The following is a 17,643-nucleotide window of genomic DNA, read 5'->3' on the forward strand; positions in this document are numbered from 1 at the left end:
CTCATTGGTAGCTTGATGGGGATGGCATTGAATCTATAAATTACCTTGGGCAGTATGGCCATTTTCACGATATTGATTCTTCCTATCCATGAGCATGGTATGTTCTTCCATTTGTTTGTGTCCTCTTTTATTTCACTGAGCAGTGGTTTGTAGTTCTCCTTGAAGAGGTCCTTTACATCCCTTGTAAGTTGGATTCCTAGGTATTTGATTCTCTTTGAAGCAATTGTGAATGGAAGTTCATTCATGATTTGGCTCTCTGTTTGTCTGTTACTGGTGTATAAGAATGCTTGTGATTTTTGCACATTAATTTTGTATCCTGAGACTTTGCTGAAGTTGCTTATCAGCTTAAGGAGATTTTGGGCTGAGACAATGGGGTTTTCTAAATATACAATCATGTCATCTGCAAACAGGGACAATTTGACTTCTTCTTTTCCTAACTGAATACCCCTGATTTCTTTCTCTTGCCTAATTGCCCTAGCCAGAACTTCCAACACTATGTTGAATAGGAGTGGTGAGAGAGGGCATCCCTGTCTTGTGCCAGTTTTCAAAGGGAATTTTTCCAGTTTTTGCCCATTCAGTATGATATTGGCTGTGGGTTTGTCATAAATAGCTCTTATTATTTTGAGGTACGTTCCATCAATACCGAATTTATTGAGCGTTTTTAGCATGAAGGGCTGTTGAATTTTGTCAAAAGCCTTTTCTGCATCTGTTGAGATAATCATGTGGTTCTTGTCTTTGGTTCTGTTTATATGCTGGATTATGTTTATTGATTTGCGAATGTTGAACCAGCCTTGCATCCCAGGGATGAAGCCCACTTGATCATGGTGGATAAGCCTTTTGATGTGTTGCTGAATCCGATTTGCCAGTATTTTATTGAGGATTTTTGCTTCGATGTTCATCAGGGATATTGGTCTAAAATTCTCTTTTTTTGTTGTGTCTCTGCCAGGCTTTGGTATCAGGATGATGTTGGCTTCATAAAATGAGTTAGGGAGGATTCCCTCTTTTTCTATTGATTGGAATAGTTTCAGAAGGAATGGTACCAGCTCCTCCTTGTACCTCTGGTAGAATTCAGCTGTGAATCCATCTGGTCCTGGACTTTTTTTGGTTGGTAGGCTATTAATTATTGCCTCAATTTCAGAGCCTGCTATTGGTCTATTCAGGGATTCAACTTCTTCCTGGTTTAGTCTTGGAAGAGTGTAAGTGTCCAGGAAATTATCCATTTCTTCTAGATTTTCCAGTTTATTTGCATAGAGGTGTTTATAGTATTCTCTGATGGTAGTTTGTATTTCTGTGGGGTCAGTGGTGATATCCCCTTTATCATTTTTTATTGCGTCAATTTGATTCTTCTCTCTTTTCTTCTTTATTAGTCTTGCTAGTGGTCTGTCAATTTTGTTGATCTTTTCAAAAAACCAACTCCTGGATTCATTGATTTTTTGGAGGGTTTTTTGTGTCTCTATCTCCTTCAGTTCTGCTCTGATCTTAGTTATTTCTTGCCTTCTGCTAGCTTTTGAATGTGTTTGCTCTTGCTTCTCTAGTTCTTTTAATTGCGATGTTAGAGTGTCAATTTTAGATCTTTCCTACTTTCTCTTGTGGGCATTTAGTGCTATAAATTTCCCTCTACACACTGCTTTAAATGTGTCCCAGAGATTCTGGTATGTTGTATCTTTGTTCTCATTGGTTTCAAAGAACATCTTTATTTCTGCCTTCATTTCGTTATGTACCCAGTAGTCATTCAGGAGCAGGTTGTTCAGTTTCCATGTAGTTGAGCGGTTTTGATTGAGTTTCTTAGTCCTGAGTTCTAGTTTGATTGCACTGTGGTCTGAGAGACAGTTTGTAATAATTTCTGTTCTTGTACATTTGCTGAGGAGTGCTTTACTTCCAATTACGTGGTCAATTTTGGAATAAGTACGATGTGGTGCTGAGAAGAATGTATATTCTGTTGATTTGGGGTGGAGAGTTCTATAGATGTCTATTAGGTCTGCTTGCTGCAGAGATGAGTTCAATTCCTGGATATCCTTGTTAACTTTCTGTCTCGTTGATCTGTCTAATGTTGACAGTGGAGTGTTGAAGTCTCCCATTATTATTGTATGGGAGTCTAAGTCTCTTTGTAAGTCTCTAAGGACTTGCTTTATGAATCTGGGTGCTCCTGTATTGGGTGCATATATATTTAGGATAGTTAGCTCTTCCTGTTGAATTGATCCCTTTGCCATTATGTAATGGCCTTCTTTGTCTCTTTTGATCTTTGATGGTTTAAAGTCTGTTTTATCAGAGACTAGGATTGCAACCCCTGCTTTTTTTTGTTCTCCATTTGCTTGGTAAATCTTCCTCCATCCCTTTATTTTGAGCCTATGTATGTCTCTGCGTGTGAGATGGGTCTCCTGAATACAGCAGACTGATGGGTCTTGACTCTTTATCCAGTTTGCCAGTCTGTGTCTTTTCATTGGAGCATTTAGTCCATTTACATTTAAGGTTAAGATTGTTATGTGTGAACTTGATCCTGCCATTATGATATTAACTGGTTATTTTGCTCGTTAGTTGATGCAGTTTCTTCCTAGCCTCGATGGTCTTTACATTTTGGCATGTTTTTGAGATGGCTGGTACCGGTTGTTCCTTTCCATGTTTAGTACTTCCTTCAGGGTCTCTTGTAAGGCAGGCCTAGTGGTGACAAAATCTCTAAGCATTTGCTTATCTGTAAAGGATTTTATTTCTCCTTCACTTATGAAACTTAGTTTGGCTGGATATGAAATTCTGGGTTTAAAATTCTTTTCTTTAAGAATGTTGAATATTGGCCCCCACTCTCTTCTGGCTTGGAGAGTTTCTGCCGAGAGATCTGCTGTTAGTCTGATGGGCTTCCCTTTGTGGGTGACCCGACCTTTCTCTCTGGCTGCCCTTAAGATTTTTTCCTTCATTTCAAGTTTGGTGAATCTGGCAATTATGTGTCTTGGAGTTGCTCTTCTCGAGGAGTATCTTTGTGGCGTTCTCTGTATTTCCTGGATTTGAATGTTGGCCTGCCCTACTAGGTTGGGGAAGTTCTCCTGGATGATATCCTGAAGAGTGTTTTCCAACTTGGTTCCATTTTCCCCCTCACTTTCAGCCACCCCAATCAGACATAGATTTGGTCTTTTTACATAATCCCATACTTCTTGCAGGCTTTGTTCATTTCTTTTTCTTCTTTTTTCTTTTGGTTTCTCTTCTCGCTTCATTTCACTCATTTGATCCTCAATTGCTGATACTCTTTCTTCCAGTTGATCGAGTTGGTTACTGAAGCTTGTGCATTTGTCACGTATTTCTCGTGTCATGGTTTTCATCTCTTTCATTTCGTTTATGACCTTCTCTGCATTAATTACTCTAGCCATCAATTCTTCCACTTTTTTTTCAAGATTTTTAGTTTCTTTGCGCTGGGTACGTAATTCCTCCTTTAGCTCTGAGAAGTTTGATGGACTGAAGCCTTCTTCTCTCATCTCGTCAAAGTCATTCTCCGTCCAGCTTTGATCCGTTGCTGGCGATGAGCTGCGCTCCTTTGCCGGGGGAGATGTGCTCTTATTTTTTTCATTTCCAGCTTTTCTGCCCTGCTTTTTCCCCATCTTTGTGGTTTTATCTGCCTCTAGTCTTTGATGATGGTGACGTACTGATGGGGATTTGGTGTAGGTGTCCTTCCTGTTTGATAGTTTTCCTTCTAACAGTCAGGACCCTCAGCTGTGGGTCTGTTGGAGATTGCTTGAGGTCCACTCCAGACCCTGTTTGCCTAGGTATCAGCAGCAGAGGCTGCAGAAAATAGAATATTGCTGAACAGCAAGTGTACCTGTCTGATTCTTGCTTTGGAAGCTTCCTCTCAGGGGGGTACTCCACCCTGTGAGGTGTGGGGTGTCAGACTGCCCCTAGTGGGGGATGTCTCGCAGTTAGGCTACTCAGGGGTCAGGGACCCACTTGAGCAGGCAGTCTGTCCCTTCTCAGCTCTCAACCTCCGTGTTGGGAGATCCACTGCTCTCTTCAAAGCTGTCAGACAGAGTCGTTTGCGTCTGCAGAGTTTTCTGCTGCGTTTGTTATTGTTTACTGTGCACTGTCCCCAGAGGTGGAGTCTACAGAGACAGGCAGGTTTCCTTGAGCTGCTGTGAGCTCCACCCAGTTTGAGCTTCCCAGAGGCTTTGTTTACCTACTTAAGCCTCAGCAATGGCGGGCGCCCCTCCCCTAGCCTCGCTGCTGCCTTGCCGGTAGATCACAGACTGCTGTGCTAGCAATGAGGGAGGCTCCGTGGGCGTGGGACCCTCCCGGCCAGGTGTGGGATATACTCTCCTGGTGTGCCCGTTAGCTTAAAGCGCAGTATTGGGGTGGGAGTTACCCGATTTTCCAGGTGTTGTGTGTCTCAGTTCCCCTGGCTAGGAAAAGGGATTCCCTTCCCCCTTGCGCTTCCCAGGTGAGGTGATGCCTTGCCCTGCTTCAGCTCTCGCTGGTCGGGCTGCAGCAGCAGACCAGCACCGATGAACCCAGTACCTCAGTTGAAAATGCAGAAATCACCGGTCTTCTGTGTAGCTTGCGCTGGGAGTTGGAGACTGGAGCTGTTCCTATTCGGCCATCTTGCTCCGCCCCCCATGCTGGATTATCTTTTTGATATGTTGTTGGATTCGGTTAGCTAGTATTTTGTTGAGGTTTTTTGCGTCTGTGTTCATCAGGGATATTAGTCGGTAGTTTTCTTTTTTGGTTATATCCTTTCCTGATTTTGATTTTAGGGTGATACTGGCTCATAGAATGATTTAGGGAGGGTTCTATCTTTTTCTGTCTTGTAGAATAGTGTCAATAGGATTGGTACCAGTTCTTTTTTAATGTCTGGTATAATTCTGTTGTGATTCCATCTGGTCCTGGACTTGTCTTGTTGGTAATTTTTTCTATTACCCTTTCAGTCTCACTGCTTGTTATTGGTCTGTTCAAAGTATCTAATTCTTTCTGATTTAAGCTAGAAGGGTTGTATCTTTCCAGGAATTTATCCATCTCCTCTAGGTTTTCTGGTTTATGCACATAAAAGTGTTCATAGTAGCTTTGAATTATCTTTGTATTTCTGTGATGTCAGTTGTAATATCTCCCATTTCATTTCTAATTGAGCTTATTTGGATGTTCTCTCTTCTTGGTTAATCTTGCTAATGGTAATTCAATTTTATTTATCTTTTCGAAGTACCAGCTTTTTGTTTCATTTATCTTTTGTATTTGTTTGTTTGTTTGTTTGTTTCAATTTCACTTGGTTCTGCTCACATTTTGGTTATTTCCTTTCTTCTGCTGGGTTTGGGTTTGGTTTGTTCTTGTTTCTCTAGTTCCTTGATGTGTGACTTTAGATTGTCTGTTTGTGCTCCTTCAGACTTTTTGATATAGGCGTTTAGTGCTATAAACTTTCCTCCTAGCACCACCTTTGCCATATCCCAGAGGTATTGATAGGTTGTGTCACTATTGTCATTCCGTTCAAAGAATTTTTAATTTCCATCATGATTTCACTGTTAGTCCAATGATCATTCAGGAACAAGTCATTTAATTTCCATGTATTTGCATGGTTTTGAAGGTTCCTTTTGGAGTTGATTTCCAGTTTTATTCCACTGTGCTCTGAGAGAGTGCTTGTTATAATTTCCATTTTCTTAAATTTATTGAGGCTTGTTTTGAGGCCTGTTGTGTGGTCTATCTTGGAGAAAGTTCCATGCACTGTTGATTAGAGTGTATATTCTGTGATTGTTGGGTAGAACATTCTGTAAATATCTGTTAAGTCCATTTGTTCCAGGGTATAGTTTAAATCCATTGTTATTTTGTTGACTTTCTGTCTTGATGATCTGTCTAGTGCTATCAGTGTAGTATTGAAGTCCCCCACTTTTATTACGTTGCTGTCTATCTCATTTCTTAGGTCTATTAGTAATTGTTTTATAAATTAGTAATTGTTTTATAAATATGCATATATATGTATATGCACATATATATATGCACCTAACATTCGAGCTCCCCAATTTATGTATTTATGATTTTGATATTTTCCTGTTGGACAAAGCCTTTTATCATTATATAATGTCCCTCTGTCTTTTTCAACTGCTATTAAAGTTTGTTTTATGTGATATAGGAATAACTACTCCTGCTCACTTTCGGTGTCTATTTGCATGGAATGTTGTTTTCCATCCCTTTACCTTAAGTTTATGTGAGTCCATATGTGTTAGGTGTGTCTCTTGAAGGTAGTAGATATTCAGTTGATGAATTCTTATCTATTCTGCAATTCTGTATCTTTTAAGTGGAGCATTTAGGCCATTTATGTTCAATATTAGTATTGAGATGTGAGGTACTATTCCATTCATCATGCTCTTTGTTGCCTGTATACCTTGGTTGTTTTGTGTTTTTCGTTTTTTTTTTTAATTGTATTTTTGTTTTATAGGTCCTGTGAGATTCATGCTTTAAAGAGGTTCTGTTTTGATGTGTTTCCAGAATTTGTTTCAAGGTTTAGAGCTCCTTTTTGCAGTTCTTGTAGTGCTGGCTTGTAGTGGCAAATTTTCTCAGCATATGTTTGTTTGTCTGAAAACGACTGTATTTTTCCTTCATTTATGAAGCTTAGTTTTGCTGGGTTCAAAATTCTTGGCTGATAATTGCTTTGTTTGAGGAGGCTGAAGATAGGGCCCCAATCCTTCTAGCTTGTAGGGTTTCTGCTGAGAAATCTGCTGTTAATCTGATTGGTTTTTCTTTATAGGTTACCTGGTGTTTTTGCCTCATAGCTCTTAAAATTCTTTCCTCCATCTTAACTTTAGATAACCTGATGACAGTGTGCCTAGGCAATTATCTTTTTATGATGAATTTCCCAGGTGTTCTTTGAGCTTCCTGTATTTGGATGTCTAGTTTTCTAGCAAAGCTGGGGAAGTTTTCCTCGATTATTCCCCCAAATATATTTTCTAAACTTTTAGACTTCTCTTCCTCCTCAGGAACACCGATTATTCTTAGGTTTGGTCATTTAACATAATCCCAGACTTCTTGGAGTCTTTGTTCATATTTTCTTATTCTTTTTTCTTCGTTTTTGTTGGATTGTGTTAATTTGAAAACTTTATCTTCAAGCTCTGAAGTTCGTTCTTCTGCTTATTCAGTTCTATTGCTGAGACTTTCCAGAGCATTTTGTATTTCTGTAAGTGTGTCCACCATTTCCTGAAGGTTTAATCGTTTATTATTTATGCTATTTCCTTGAATAGTTCTCCCTTCACTTCTTGTATTATATTTTGGATTTCCTTACATGGGGCTTTGCCTTTCTCTGGTGCCTCTCTGATTAGCTTAATAACTAACCGTCCGAATTCTTTTTCACGTAAATCAGGGATTTCTTCTTGGTCTGGATTCATATTTGATGAGCTAGTGTGATTTTTAGGGGGTGTTAAAGAACCTTATTTTGTCCCATTACCAGGGTTGGTTTTCTGGTTTCTTCTCATTTGGGTAGACTCTGTCAGAGAGGTGGTCTAGGGCTCAAGGCTATTGTTCAGATTTTTTTTCCCACGGGATACTCCCTTAATGTAATACTCTTCCCCTTTCCTAGGGATAGAGCTCCCTGAGAGCCGAGGTGTAATGATTGTTATCTCTCTTCTGGATCTAGCCAACCAGCAAATGTATCAGGCTCCTGGCTAGTACTGGAGGTTGTCTGCACAGAGTCCTGTGATGTGAATCATCTTTGGGCCTCTCAGCCATGGATACCAGCACCTGCTCTGGTGGCGGTGGCAGGGGGGTGAAATGGACTCTGTGAGGGTTCTCAGCTTTGGTTGATTAGTGCGCTATTTTTGTGCTGGTTGACCTGCTGGGGGGTGGCACTTGCAAGAGAGCATCAGCTGTGATAGTATGCGGAGGAACATTTGGTAGGTGAGGCCCTATAACTCCCAAGAGTATATGCCCATTGTCTTCAGTTACCAGGGTTGGTAGGAAAGGACCATTAGATGGTGGCAGGGCTAGGCATGTCTGGGCTCAGACTCTACTTGGGCAGGTCTTGCTGCAACTGCTGTGGGAAATGGGGGTGAGGTTCCCACATCAATGGAATTATGTTCCTAGGAGGATTATGGCTGCCTCTGTTGTGTCATGCAGGTTGTCAGGAAACTGGGGGAAAGACAGCGGTCACAGGCCTCACTCAGCTCCCATGCAACCCAAAGGGCTGGTCTCACTCCCACTGTGTCACCCCGCCAAGAGCACCCAGTCTGTTTCCAGGCAGTGAGTGAGCAGGGCTGAGAACTTGCCGCAGGTTACCCACCTCTCAGCTGTGAAAGTAAGCAGGGCTTTCCTTCTTCCCCCACCTGTGGAGTCTGCACACTGGCTTCATGCCCTCTTCAGAGTTCTGGCCAGGAGACTTCTTAATCAGTTCAAATTGTTGCAGAGTTCGCAGAGTTCCACTGGAGGTTTCCTTTTCCCTGTGTTTTCTTCCCAGTGCCTCTGGAAGCCCTCCTGAAGGACCCCTGTGAGGCGAGGCAGCAATGCCTTGCTAGGGGACCCTAGCAAGCCCACTGGGCTTTGTGTGCTGCTTCCTCTACCTCTGTATTTCACTCGGCTCTCTAAATTGACTCAGTTCCAGTTAAGGTCAGAATCTTCTCCCATAATCTAGAGCTTCAGGTTCCCCAGTGTGGGGGTGTATTAAGGGGCAGACAATCTCCCTTTCCAGCTTCCACAGTTTGGGCACCCACAGTATTTGGGGTATCTCCCAGGTCCTGCAGGAGCAATCCACTTCCTTCAGAGGGTCTGTGGGTTCTCTTGGCTTTCCTAATGTATTCTTGCACTTGTTCTGAAGCAAAAGTTCATGATGTGAGCCTCCACATGCTGTTCTATATGTCCAAGTGGGAGCTGCAATCTAGTCCTGCCTCCCATCTGCCATGATCTGTGTTTCACCCCACTGAAGGTTTTTGAGCAGGAGTAGCTAAGTCTCACATTTGTGACTTACGCAGAGGATGGTTTAGGGGTTTTTTATGTTTGTTTTTTTAGAGACAGTGTCTTGCCCTGTCACTCAGGCTGGGCGATCATAGCTCACTTGAGTTTTATTTTTTGATATTCTCAAAATTATAAACAACTTAAATGTCTATCAATCAGAAACTAGTTAAATGAACTATATTACAATGGAATACTATGCATCCATTAAAAGAATGATATTTATCTATATTTGTTGATATAGTTGCAAAATCACCTGAATCATATGATCCTGACTATTGAAATATATTTTGCTATATCTCTTTCTTTGTGTGTATGTGTATAAAAGTATATTTAAATAAGCAAAGGAAAGATGGTTGATGCTCTTCTCGGAGAGGTGGGATTGTGAGAGATTATGCTTCCTACTTTGTAATACTTTGTTTAAACATATGACATACTGATTATGTCTTACCTCTAAAAAGAGAAAAACAATTTTAACAGATGGTGGTTTTGTGTTTGTTTCTTATATGTCTAGTGTTTTGCTGTTTTTCTTTTAAATTTTAAGTTTATTCAGAATCCTCCGCAGAGCTTTGCTTAGACCAGCACACAGGTTTGACTTGAGTATAACAGACAGATGTAGCCTAAGAGTTTGAGCCATGTCATGCATGAGGGGACATGATGACTAGTGAAGTCAGTACCAAAACTGGCAGTGGTATCAGGTCAGAGAGAGTTCTTCAGCTGAGTTTTCTACTCATTCATCTAGGGTAGTTTTGTAGCTTTAAGAGGACTAGAGAAACATTTACATTGAGACATCAGGAGCAAGTTCACACTGCTCAACCCACAGGATTAAGAATGAGATTTATGTAAAGTGAATAGGGTTAGATGAGTGCTTGTACTTGGTCCTCCCTTTTTTCTACTTGCCGAAGAAGCGCTTTGAGATGGGGGATGGGAATGTATGTGTAGACAAGGGCATATTTTTCAGTGAGACATGATAGGATATATTCTTCAGTAGAATGAAGTTAAGAAGAAAGGCGAATCTAGTTACTAGTGGTTTGTTGAAATAAAACTAATTTGGAAAATAATTTGTTTCTCATAGATATCTCCATCAATTATTAATTTTCCATATATGTCTTTTTCTCAATCTGGCTTTTTCATATATACCAAATCCCATAAAAATTGAAGTTATTCTTTCTGACTAGAAATCAGAGAAAATCTATTACCTCTTGCAATTTAGGTGAGTATTGATTTACTGCAACAGTCAGATGAACTGGAGATAACATTAATACCCTTATGAAATGAAGAATGCTAAGAAATACTACTTAATTAGAAACTGTGACAGATTGTATTTTCCAAAGATAGCCATGGCAGTGTCTTCAGTCCCACATTCTCTCTGTCAGTAAATAGCATCTATTTCCCTTCCCCTTGAATATGGGGCTGAACTTTATGCCTGTCTCAGCAAACTGAGTGTGATGGATGTGACACTGCATGACTTAGAGGCTAGGTCATAAAAGGCAATAAGGCTTCTACCTACCTCTTTTTCTCTCTGAAAACACTCACTTTTGGAACCAGCCACTATGCTGTGAGAAAATTCAAACTAGCCTATGAAAGAGGATCCACATGGGTTGGCCCACGTGGAGATGAGCTGAGGTCTCTAACCTTCATCCAGCATCAACTACCAGAGGAGAGAGTGAACGAGCCTTCGTATGATTCTAGCTCCTAGCCTTTTAGTCTTCCTACTGAAGTCCCAAACATGGAGCAGAGACAAGCTGTCCCAGCAGCGCAGTGTTCAAATTTCTAACCACAGAATTTGTGAGCATAATTAGTAGTTATTTTACACCACTGAGTTTTGCAGTAATTTGTTTTACAGCCATAGTAACTGGTACAGGGCCATTTCTCCTATATTCAGAGTGGATGAGGATGTATTAGCAGAAAAGAACACGGTTCTTTTTAAGAGATAATTTTATATCTTCATGGTGTGGCTTGGATTCAACGAGTAATTTTAAAAGATATTTGTAGCTAATATTTTGTTTGAAGTGCACAAAGAAGAGTAACCAGAGGACTGGTTATTTTAAAAACTGCTGAATAAAGCAGTTTTTCAGTGACCACTGAAAGGAGTCTCCTTTAGGACCAATTAAATACCCCTTGAGTGCTGTGATTGTGTCCCCAAAAAGCATATGTTGGGAACTTAATCCCCAATGCAGCAGTGTTATGCCAGTTACAAGAGGGCTCAAGGCTCTCTCTCACCTTCTCTTTACCCTGTCTTTACCCTTCCACCATGGGATATCACAGCAAAAAGTCCCTTACCTCCAGAACCATAAGCCAAGAAATTTCTGTTCATTATAAATTACCCAGTCTCAGGTAGTCTGTTATAGCAACACCAAACAGACTAGGACGTTGAGATTTTAGGTTGTTTTACGATTTGGAATGTTATCCAGACTGATAGACCAATCCAGAATATTGTCCTGTGTGCTTTTCAGAGATATTTCAACATGGCATTAAATAATTCTTCCAGTTTCACAAACACAGAATTGGTAAGGCCATGAAGAAATTAGGTGAAAGCGCTCAGTACTTTAAATAGATCTAACGAAGTTTGGAAAATGAATGATCCTGAGTAAATGAAGATTTTATGATAAAAATTAAGACGCTTGACAAATTATCAAAATTTTTTATAAATTTCAAAATGTATGTAAATTTCAAATAATCTCATATATTATTACTAATTTTGTTTTCCCCTATTCAGGTTGATTATATGTGTGTACCATAAAAATAAAGGCATCCTGCTATCTATCATTTACTGATGCAGACCTCTTTTTCATGTGATATTGTATTTTATTAATAGATAGTGTAAAATTTAAAGAGTACCATCATTCATGTACTGAGTATGTTGAAAAATAACTTGCAGTTTCTTTTAATTGTTTTCTGTCATTTGCACACATTATTTTTGATGGCAGAGTATCATTTGACTTCTGAAAATTTTGAAAATACCTTTAGTTTTTTGGAACAATTGCTAAAATAGTTAGTAATTGTCTCTTCTATTTTTGTTCTTTATTCAGTAAATTCAGCAAACATTTAATCAGCTGCACCATGTGCCAGGTACTGCTCTAGCCCTTGGAAATACAGAAGTAAATACATCAGAATCCCTGCGTTTCTAGGTTTTTCTTAGGGAGCTTATATTTTGGTGGGGTATGGAACTGACAATCAAGTATGATATTTTGGGATAGTAAACAGCATAAGGAAGGAGCAGGGTAATAAATTAGTGATGCAGATGAAGAGCTGGGGTGCTATTTTAGATAAAGTGAGTGAGATCAGGCCTCAGAGATGAACTGAATTGACACTTAAAAAGACGACTTGAATGTAGACAGTGTGATCAGTCATGCAGCCATTTTGAAGAAGGAAGTTCCTTATAGAGGGCACACCAAATACAAAGCCTGACTGATAAAGAAGAGAACCTTTGAGAAAAGGAGAATAGGATGGCTGGAGTTAAATGAGCAAACGGAATACCCTTACAAGATGAAGTAAAAAAAGTGATGGCCCACAAGGAAACTGAAAAATGTGATTGAGATGGAGGGGTGAATATCTCTATCAAATATTGCTAATGTGTCTAGTAAAATGTGGATTTACAATGGAGCAGTCGTTAATTCATGTAGTATCTTATTATCTCACATTGAAAGGACTCTCAAAAAATTGTAATTTAATGCCTAAAAGGGATTACTGTATTTAAAGTCATAGCAATTATTTTTAGTTTTTAAATATCTATATACATTTCAGAGAAGTAAATAGATGACAGCTAAGTTTTATACATAAGCTATATTACAAGGTTAAAATGGGAGAGACAGGGATGAATACAAAAGTTTGAGGAAAGAGAAGGAATGATGTAAAATTTTCTAGGTTTCAGAGAATATGTTTATATATTTTTAAAATAGGTGATGGTTAGGCATACATAGGTTATACCAAAAAGAGTAACTGTTCTAGTTATTATGTCAACAAGCATAGTACACAGGAAACTCCATCTTTTATAACTAGGAAGCTTACGATAAATTTTTAGATGGCAACTTAAAAATATGTGAGGGTCATACAAGACCGAATATTTGAAGACCACTGAATTAAACCAATTTGAGAACAGTATCAAGGATTTGTAATATATTGGTTTATAGTTTTCTCTATTTCATATGATGTATTGTACCTCTAACTTTTATCAGCCATGAAGAAAATGGGTATCATTGGCCATTGGTCCAGGAAAATGATATTAAGATGGATCAGTATAAGGTCTGTTTGAACCCGTTTCAAAACACCAAAAAGTTCTATGTCTGAAATCAGTAGCATAGCCATAGTTAGAACATGTAAGTGTCTAGATCCAAAGTCTGACCTCATACTTCTACAGGTATTTTAGTGGCATCCCCGTTGCAGTGTACACTTGGATAACTTTTTTTAAAAAGAAAATTATTCTCCCTTCACCCTTATTAATATTACTCTCTAACTTCAGTACATTAGAAATGATGCTTGGTAAAGATTGGTAACATAAAATATTTCAAGTAACTTTCAGCAGATTTTATTCTGAACTTTGTTCTCACCTATAAAACATATGTGGGAAATGGGCTGGGCATGATATCTCACGCTTGTAATCCCAGCACTTCGGGAGGCCAAGGCAGGTGGATCACGAGGTCAGGAGACTGAGACCATCCTGGCTAACACGGTGAAACCCGTCTCTACTAAAAAATACAGAAATTTAGCCAGGCGTGGTGGCGGGCACACGTAGTCCCAGCTACTCGGGAGGCTGAGGCAGGAGAATGGCAGGAACCTGGGAGGCGTAGCTTGCAGTGAGCCGAGATCGAGCCATTGCACTCCAGCCTGGGCAACAGAGCAAGACTCTATCTCAAAAAAAACGCAAAACACAACAACAACAACAACAACAACAAACCATATGTGGGAAATGGAAAGTTTTATCTATTGAAATAACATTTTAGAATGCAGATAATGGCAAAGGGACCATTTCTATAGGAATTATTCACAACAATTTGCTTGTTTGGGATAACTAAAACTCAAATATAGTAGGCCAATGTTAGTTGACAAGCAAAGAGAATGACTGAAATAGAAACAAAAGTTGCAGTAGCTTTTATGCCAGCCTCATAGATTCCATAGAGTTATGGCATTAACTTACAAAATTTCTATCTAAAGTGCCACCAATTGTGCTTTGTAAATGCCCCTACAGGTTGTAAATGAAAAGGACAGAAAGATCATTGGCCTTTTCTTGCTTTCATTTGTTTAACATCACTGCATTGTCTCATTTTATTGAAAAACCTAGCATTAAACTATAGCATGACCTAGAAATACGTTTCATCATAGAGAAATATAGTATACAATTAGGAGTATGGGATTTTAAATCAGATTTTCTGGATTAAAACCAAGCTTTGTTTTTTATTGGATGTGTGCATTTAGACAAGTACTTTCACCTCTCTGGGCCAGTTTGTTCTTCTGTATAATGGAGATAAAATACTGCCTACTTAATTTATGATTGTTATGAAAAATAAATGAGTTAACACGTGTAAGGTGCTTAGAACACTGCTTGGGATGTAAGAAATTCACTTTCAGCATTAGCTTTTAATGCTTTTATTATCATTGGGATGAATTTTCCTAAATGTATGATTTTGATCAGAATGTCTTTGGTTCTACTCATTCTTAAAGTATTTATTAATTTAAATACCTTTTTGTTCCAGAAGTGATTGTGGCAACTCAAAAAATATATACTGTTAAAACTGGTGAACAGAAAATGAGCATCAAAATATTGAGACTGAAACTGATATTCAGTATAAATATATATGCCATAAGATCCTGCCTATCAAAATTGTTTTGCAGAACCAGCTTGTTCTGGGGAAAAACTACTATCGTATTTTATCCGTGATATTTATAATTTTAAGTTGATTAGGAACCTTATATTTTTGTCACGACCAGAGTTAAATTTGTTGTTTTGGCAAAATTTCATTGCTGTAGTTTAAAATCCATCCCCATAATATATTTTTAACATTTTTAGGTGCTGTTTTTTTTCTTTTTCACTATTCTAGCTATAATTGCAAATGCTCTATGTAGCAGAGAAAAGGAAAAAAAAAAAAAAAAAAAGAGGAGGCACTTGCCCATGCAAGTTAAACAAATTTTCTTTCATACATATATGTTCAGGTGATAAGCATAGCTTGATCATTACAGTTTTCTTTACTCTTCATAGACTCTTAAGGTATTATAGGAAATTATTTTCCATTGGTTGTTTTCCAGTCTTCACATTAAAATTTCCAACTTTTTCATAAATTTTAGTGTCATTCACTTACTATTTTGAGCTTGTTCTCAACTTCTCAAGCTGATCATCTAAAAACTAAATTTTTGTTTTTGTTGTAACAGATATACACAGTGTAAAGGTGGTACCTTTATCATTTAGGATTTATATTTGCCTCCTTCTACTATAAACTAGACATAACAACAGCATAAGCAAGTTCAGAAGTAAACAGTTGAGAGCTAGTACAGAAGCTAAACAAAGTCATAAAAGGATTCAGAATCATTCTGTCTTTGTACTTTTTCTATTGTTAGCACTGACTTACATCATTAAGGCTACAAAAATGACTGCCGGAGCTCCAGCAAAGGTATTTGTGATGATTGGGGGAAGAAAAAGAAATTCAAGGAACAGAAGGGGAAAATAACAAATGTCTGTCCCACTTTTAGGGAGCACTGTTGATGATCTCGCCCAGTAACTGCCACTCATTTCTTGGCTATTTCCATCTGGGAGGAAGTCTTGGGAATAATGGCCTGCATGCATGCGCATTGTTTCTAAAATTAAATGGGAGCTCTATTGGTAAAGAAGAGTACATATTAGAGAGGCAACTGGCAGGTTTTACTATAATCCCTAACTTCTCATATCTTCTTTTTGATAGGTATTTAGTGTTGTTTTTCAACATCTACTTGAGAAGGTGCTATTGCCATTTTTAGGCAATAACATCCAAGTTTAGCTTTCTTAACTGAAAGCAAATCTCCTTTACTTGTTTACAAGAAGTAGGGATGTTGGGATTTTCTTACCTTCTTAGATCTAGGTGGGAGACAGCAGTGATTTTAAAAGTACTGACAAGGAGGGCGTTTTCCCGCTTTGTTCCCTCAGTAGGATAAATCTATTTTAAAATGTGCCAGATAGATGGTATTATTTGTTTGTTTGTTTGTTTGTTTGTTTGTTTAAGACTTCAGTGATTCATCACTGTAAAATCCTGAATGATGAGGAAGAGCAGCTCTTTTTATGTAAAAAGAGAGAAAAATGTCTGTTCACAGTAACTTTCATTTAATTAAGTGGTGCTTTGTTACCTTGGTTGAATTTTGAATACCAAGAATTAGAATTCCTAGTGGGAATCAGGCAGCTTTCACTTGTGTACTTAGCCAGTTTTATCAGTAGTGGAAATATGAAAGTAAGTAGGCAAAGATTGTACAAGCCTAGCAGGTAGCACAGGGTGAGATTTGTACTCCACATTGTCTTTATGCGTGTTTCTCCTTTATTTCATCATGAACCTAGAAAATAGTAAGTAGTCTGTTGTTTTCATATATAGCCACTGAGGTTACATATTCTTTAAGGCAATGATTTTTTATATGATGTATTTGATGTGCCAGGTTTTTTTTAAATGCTTCTGTTGCATTTTCAGGGAACCATTTGTATATTGCTATAAAGAAATCTTTCCGAATCTACTGTTTATTAAGAGAAGATAATTACATGGTTTAATGACTGCATCTACAGGGCTTTTGGCACCTTAACAGGTTTTTGCATTAGTGTAATGCAGTGCAAGAAACTCCTGCATATTTACAGCAAAACAGATATTGTGCCAAGGCCTCTAGCCATAACTGAAGTTCTTCTCTGAGAAGACAGTGTAGTATTATGGTTTGAAGAATAGATTTGAGTGTCATATGCACCTGAATTTCACTCCTAGCCCTGCTACTTGGGCACATCATAACCTCGCTAAGCCTTAGTGGCTTCATTCATATAGTTATCAAGAGAATAAAAATTTGATAATACATTGTAGATATCTCCAATGGTACTCTGTCCTTATTAATCCCCTGACCTTGAATTTGGGCTGGACTGAGTGAGATTGGGCTATAAAAAGATTATGGCTTCTGTCTTATGTGCTCTCTCACTGTCATGTTGCACTTTTGCTTTCTTTCATATTCTCTTGGATTGCTTACTTTGGGGGAAACCAGCTGCCATCTCATTAGGCAGGCTTCTGGAGAGGCTCACATGGGCTACATTGGAGCTGGATGTTTTGAGGCCTGTCAACAGCTACTGAGTGGATTTGGAAGGAGATCCTTCCCCAGTTGAACTTTGAGATGACTAGAGTTCCAGCCTACAACTTGATTACAACTTCAGTAAAGAACATGACCCAGAGGCACTCCCGTGACAGTGCCCAGTTTCTTGACCCATAGAAACTGTGAGATGATAAATATTTGTTGCTTTTCATTTTAAGCCCCTAGTTTTTGGGATGCTTTGTTACACAGCCACAGATAACTAATACAGCACATAAAGAGGTCACCTGTGCATAGCAGGGAGCAAATACTACCAATCAAGAAGTATTAACAGTATTCTTAAAACAAGAAAAGGTCAGACTTAATCTAGCATTAAAGGATTATTTGTAATGTAATATAAAGTAAGTTTCCATATGTGTGTGCAAAGAACTCAAGAATAAGACTTGTGGACAGTCTCTTGCTTGTTTCTGTAGATTGAAACACATAAAGTGAAATATCAATCATTTGAGAATTTAA

At 38.5% G+C, this 17,643-nt stretch overlaps 1 protein-coding gene across 17 annotated transcripts in view; it reads left to right on the forward strand.

Moving 5' to 3' along the window:
• CCDC91 (coiled-coil domain containing 91) overlaps positions 1-17,643 on the forward strand; it is a 375,497-nt gene that overhangs the window by 342,412 nt on the left and 15,442 nt on the right. Inside the window, exon 14 of one of the 17 annotated variants that reach the window (XM_021922146.2) lies at positions 15,445-15,465. The exons of the other annotated variants lie outside the window; for them this stretch is intronic. Within the exon in view, the coding sequence (XP_021777838.1) occupies positions 15,445-15,450 (6 nt within the window). The 3' untranslated portion in view covers positions 15,451-15,465. Of the gene's footprint in view, positions 1-15,444; positions 15,466-17,643 lie in introns of those variants that run through there. 17 annotated transcript variants of the gene reach the window in all.

Source organism: Papio anubis, chromosome 9 (genome assembly GCF_008728515.1).
Source record: "Papio anubis isolate 15944 chromosome 9, Panubis1.0, whole genome shotgun sequence".
Classification (NCBI taxonomy): Eukaryota; Metazoa; Chordata; class Mammalia; order Primates; family Cercopithecidae; genus Papio; species Papio anubis.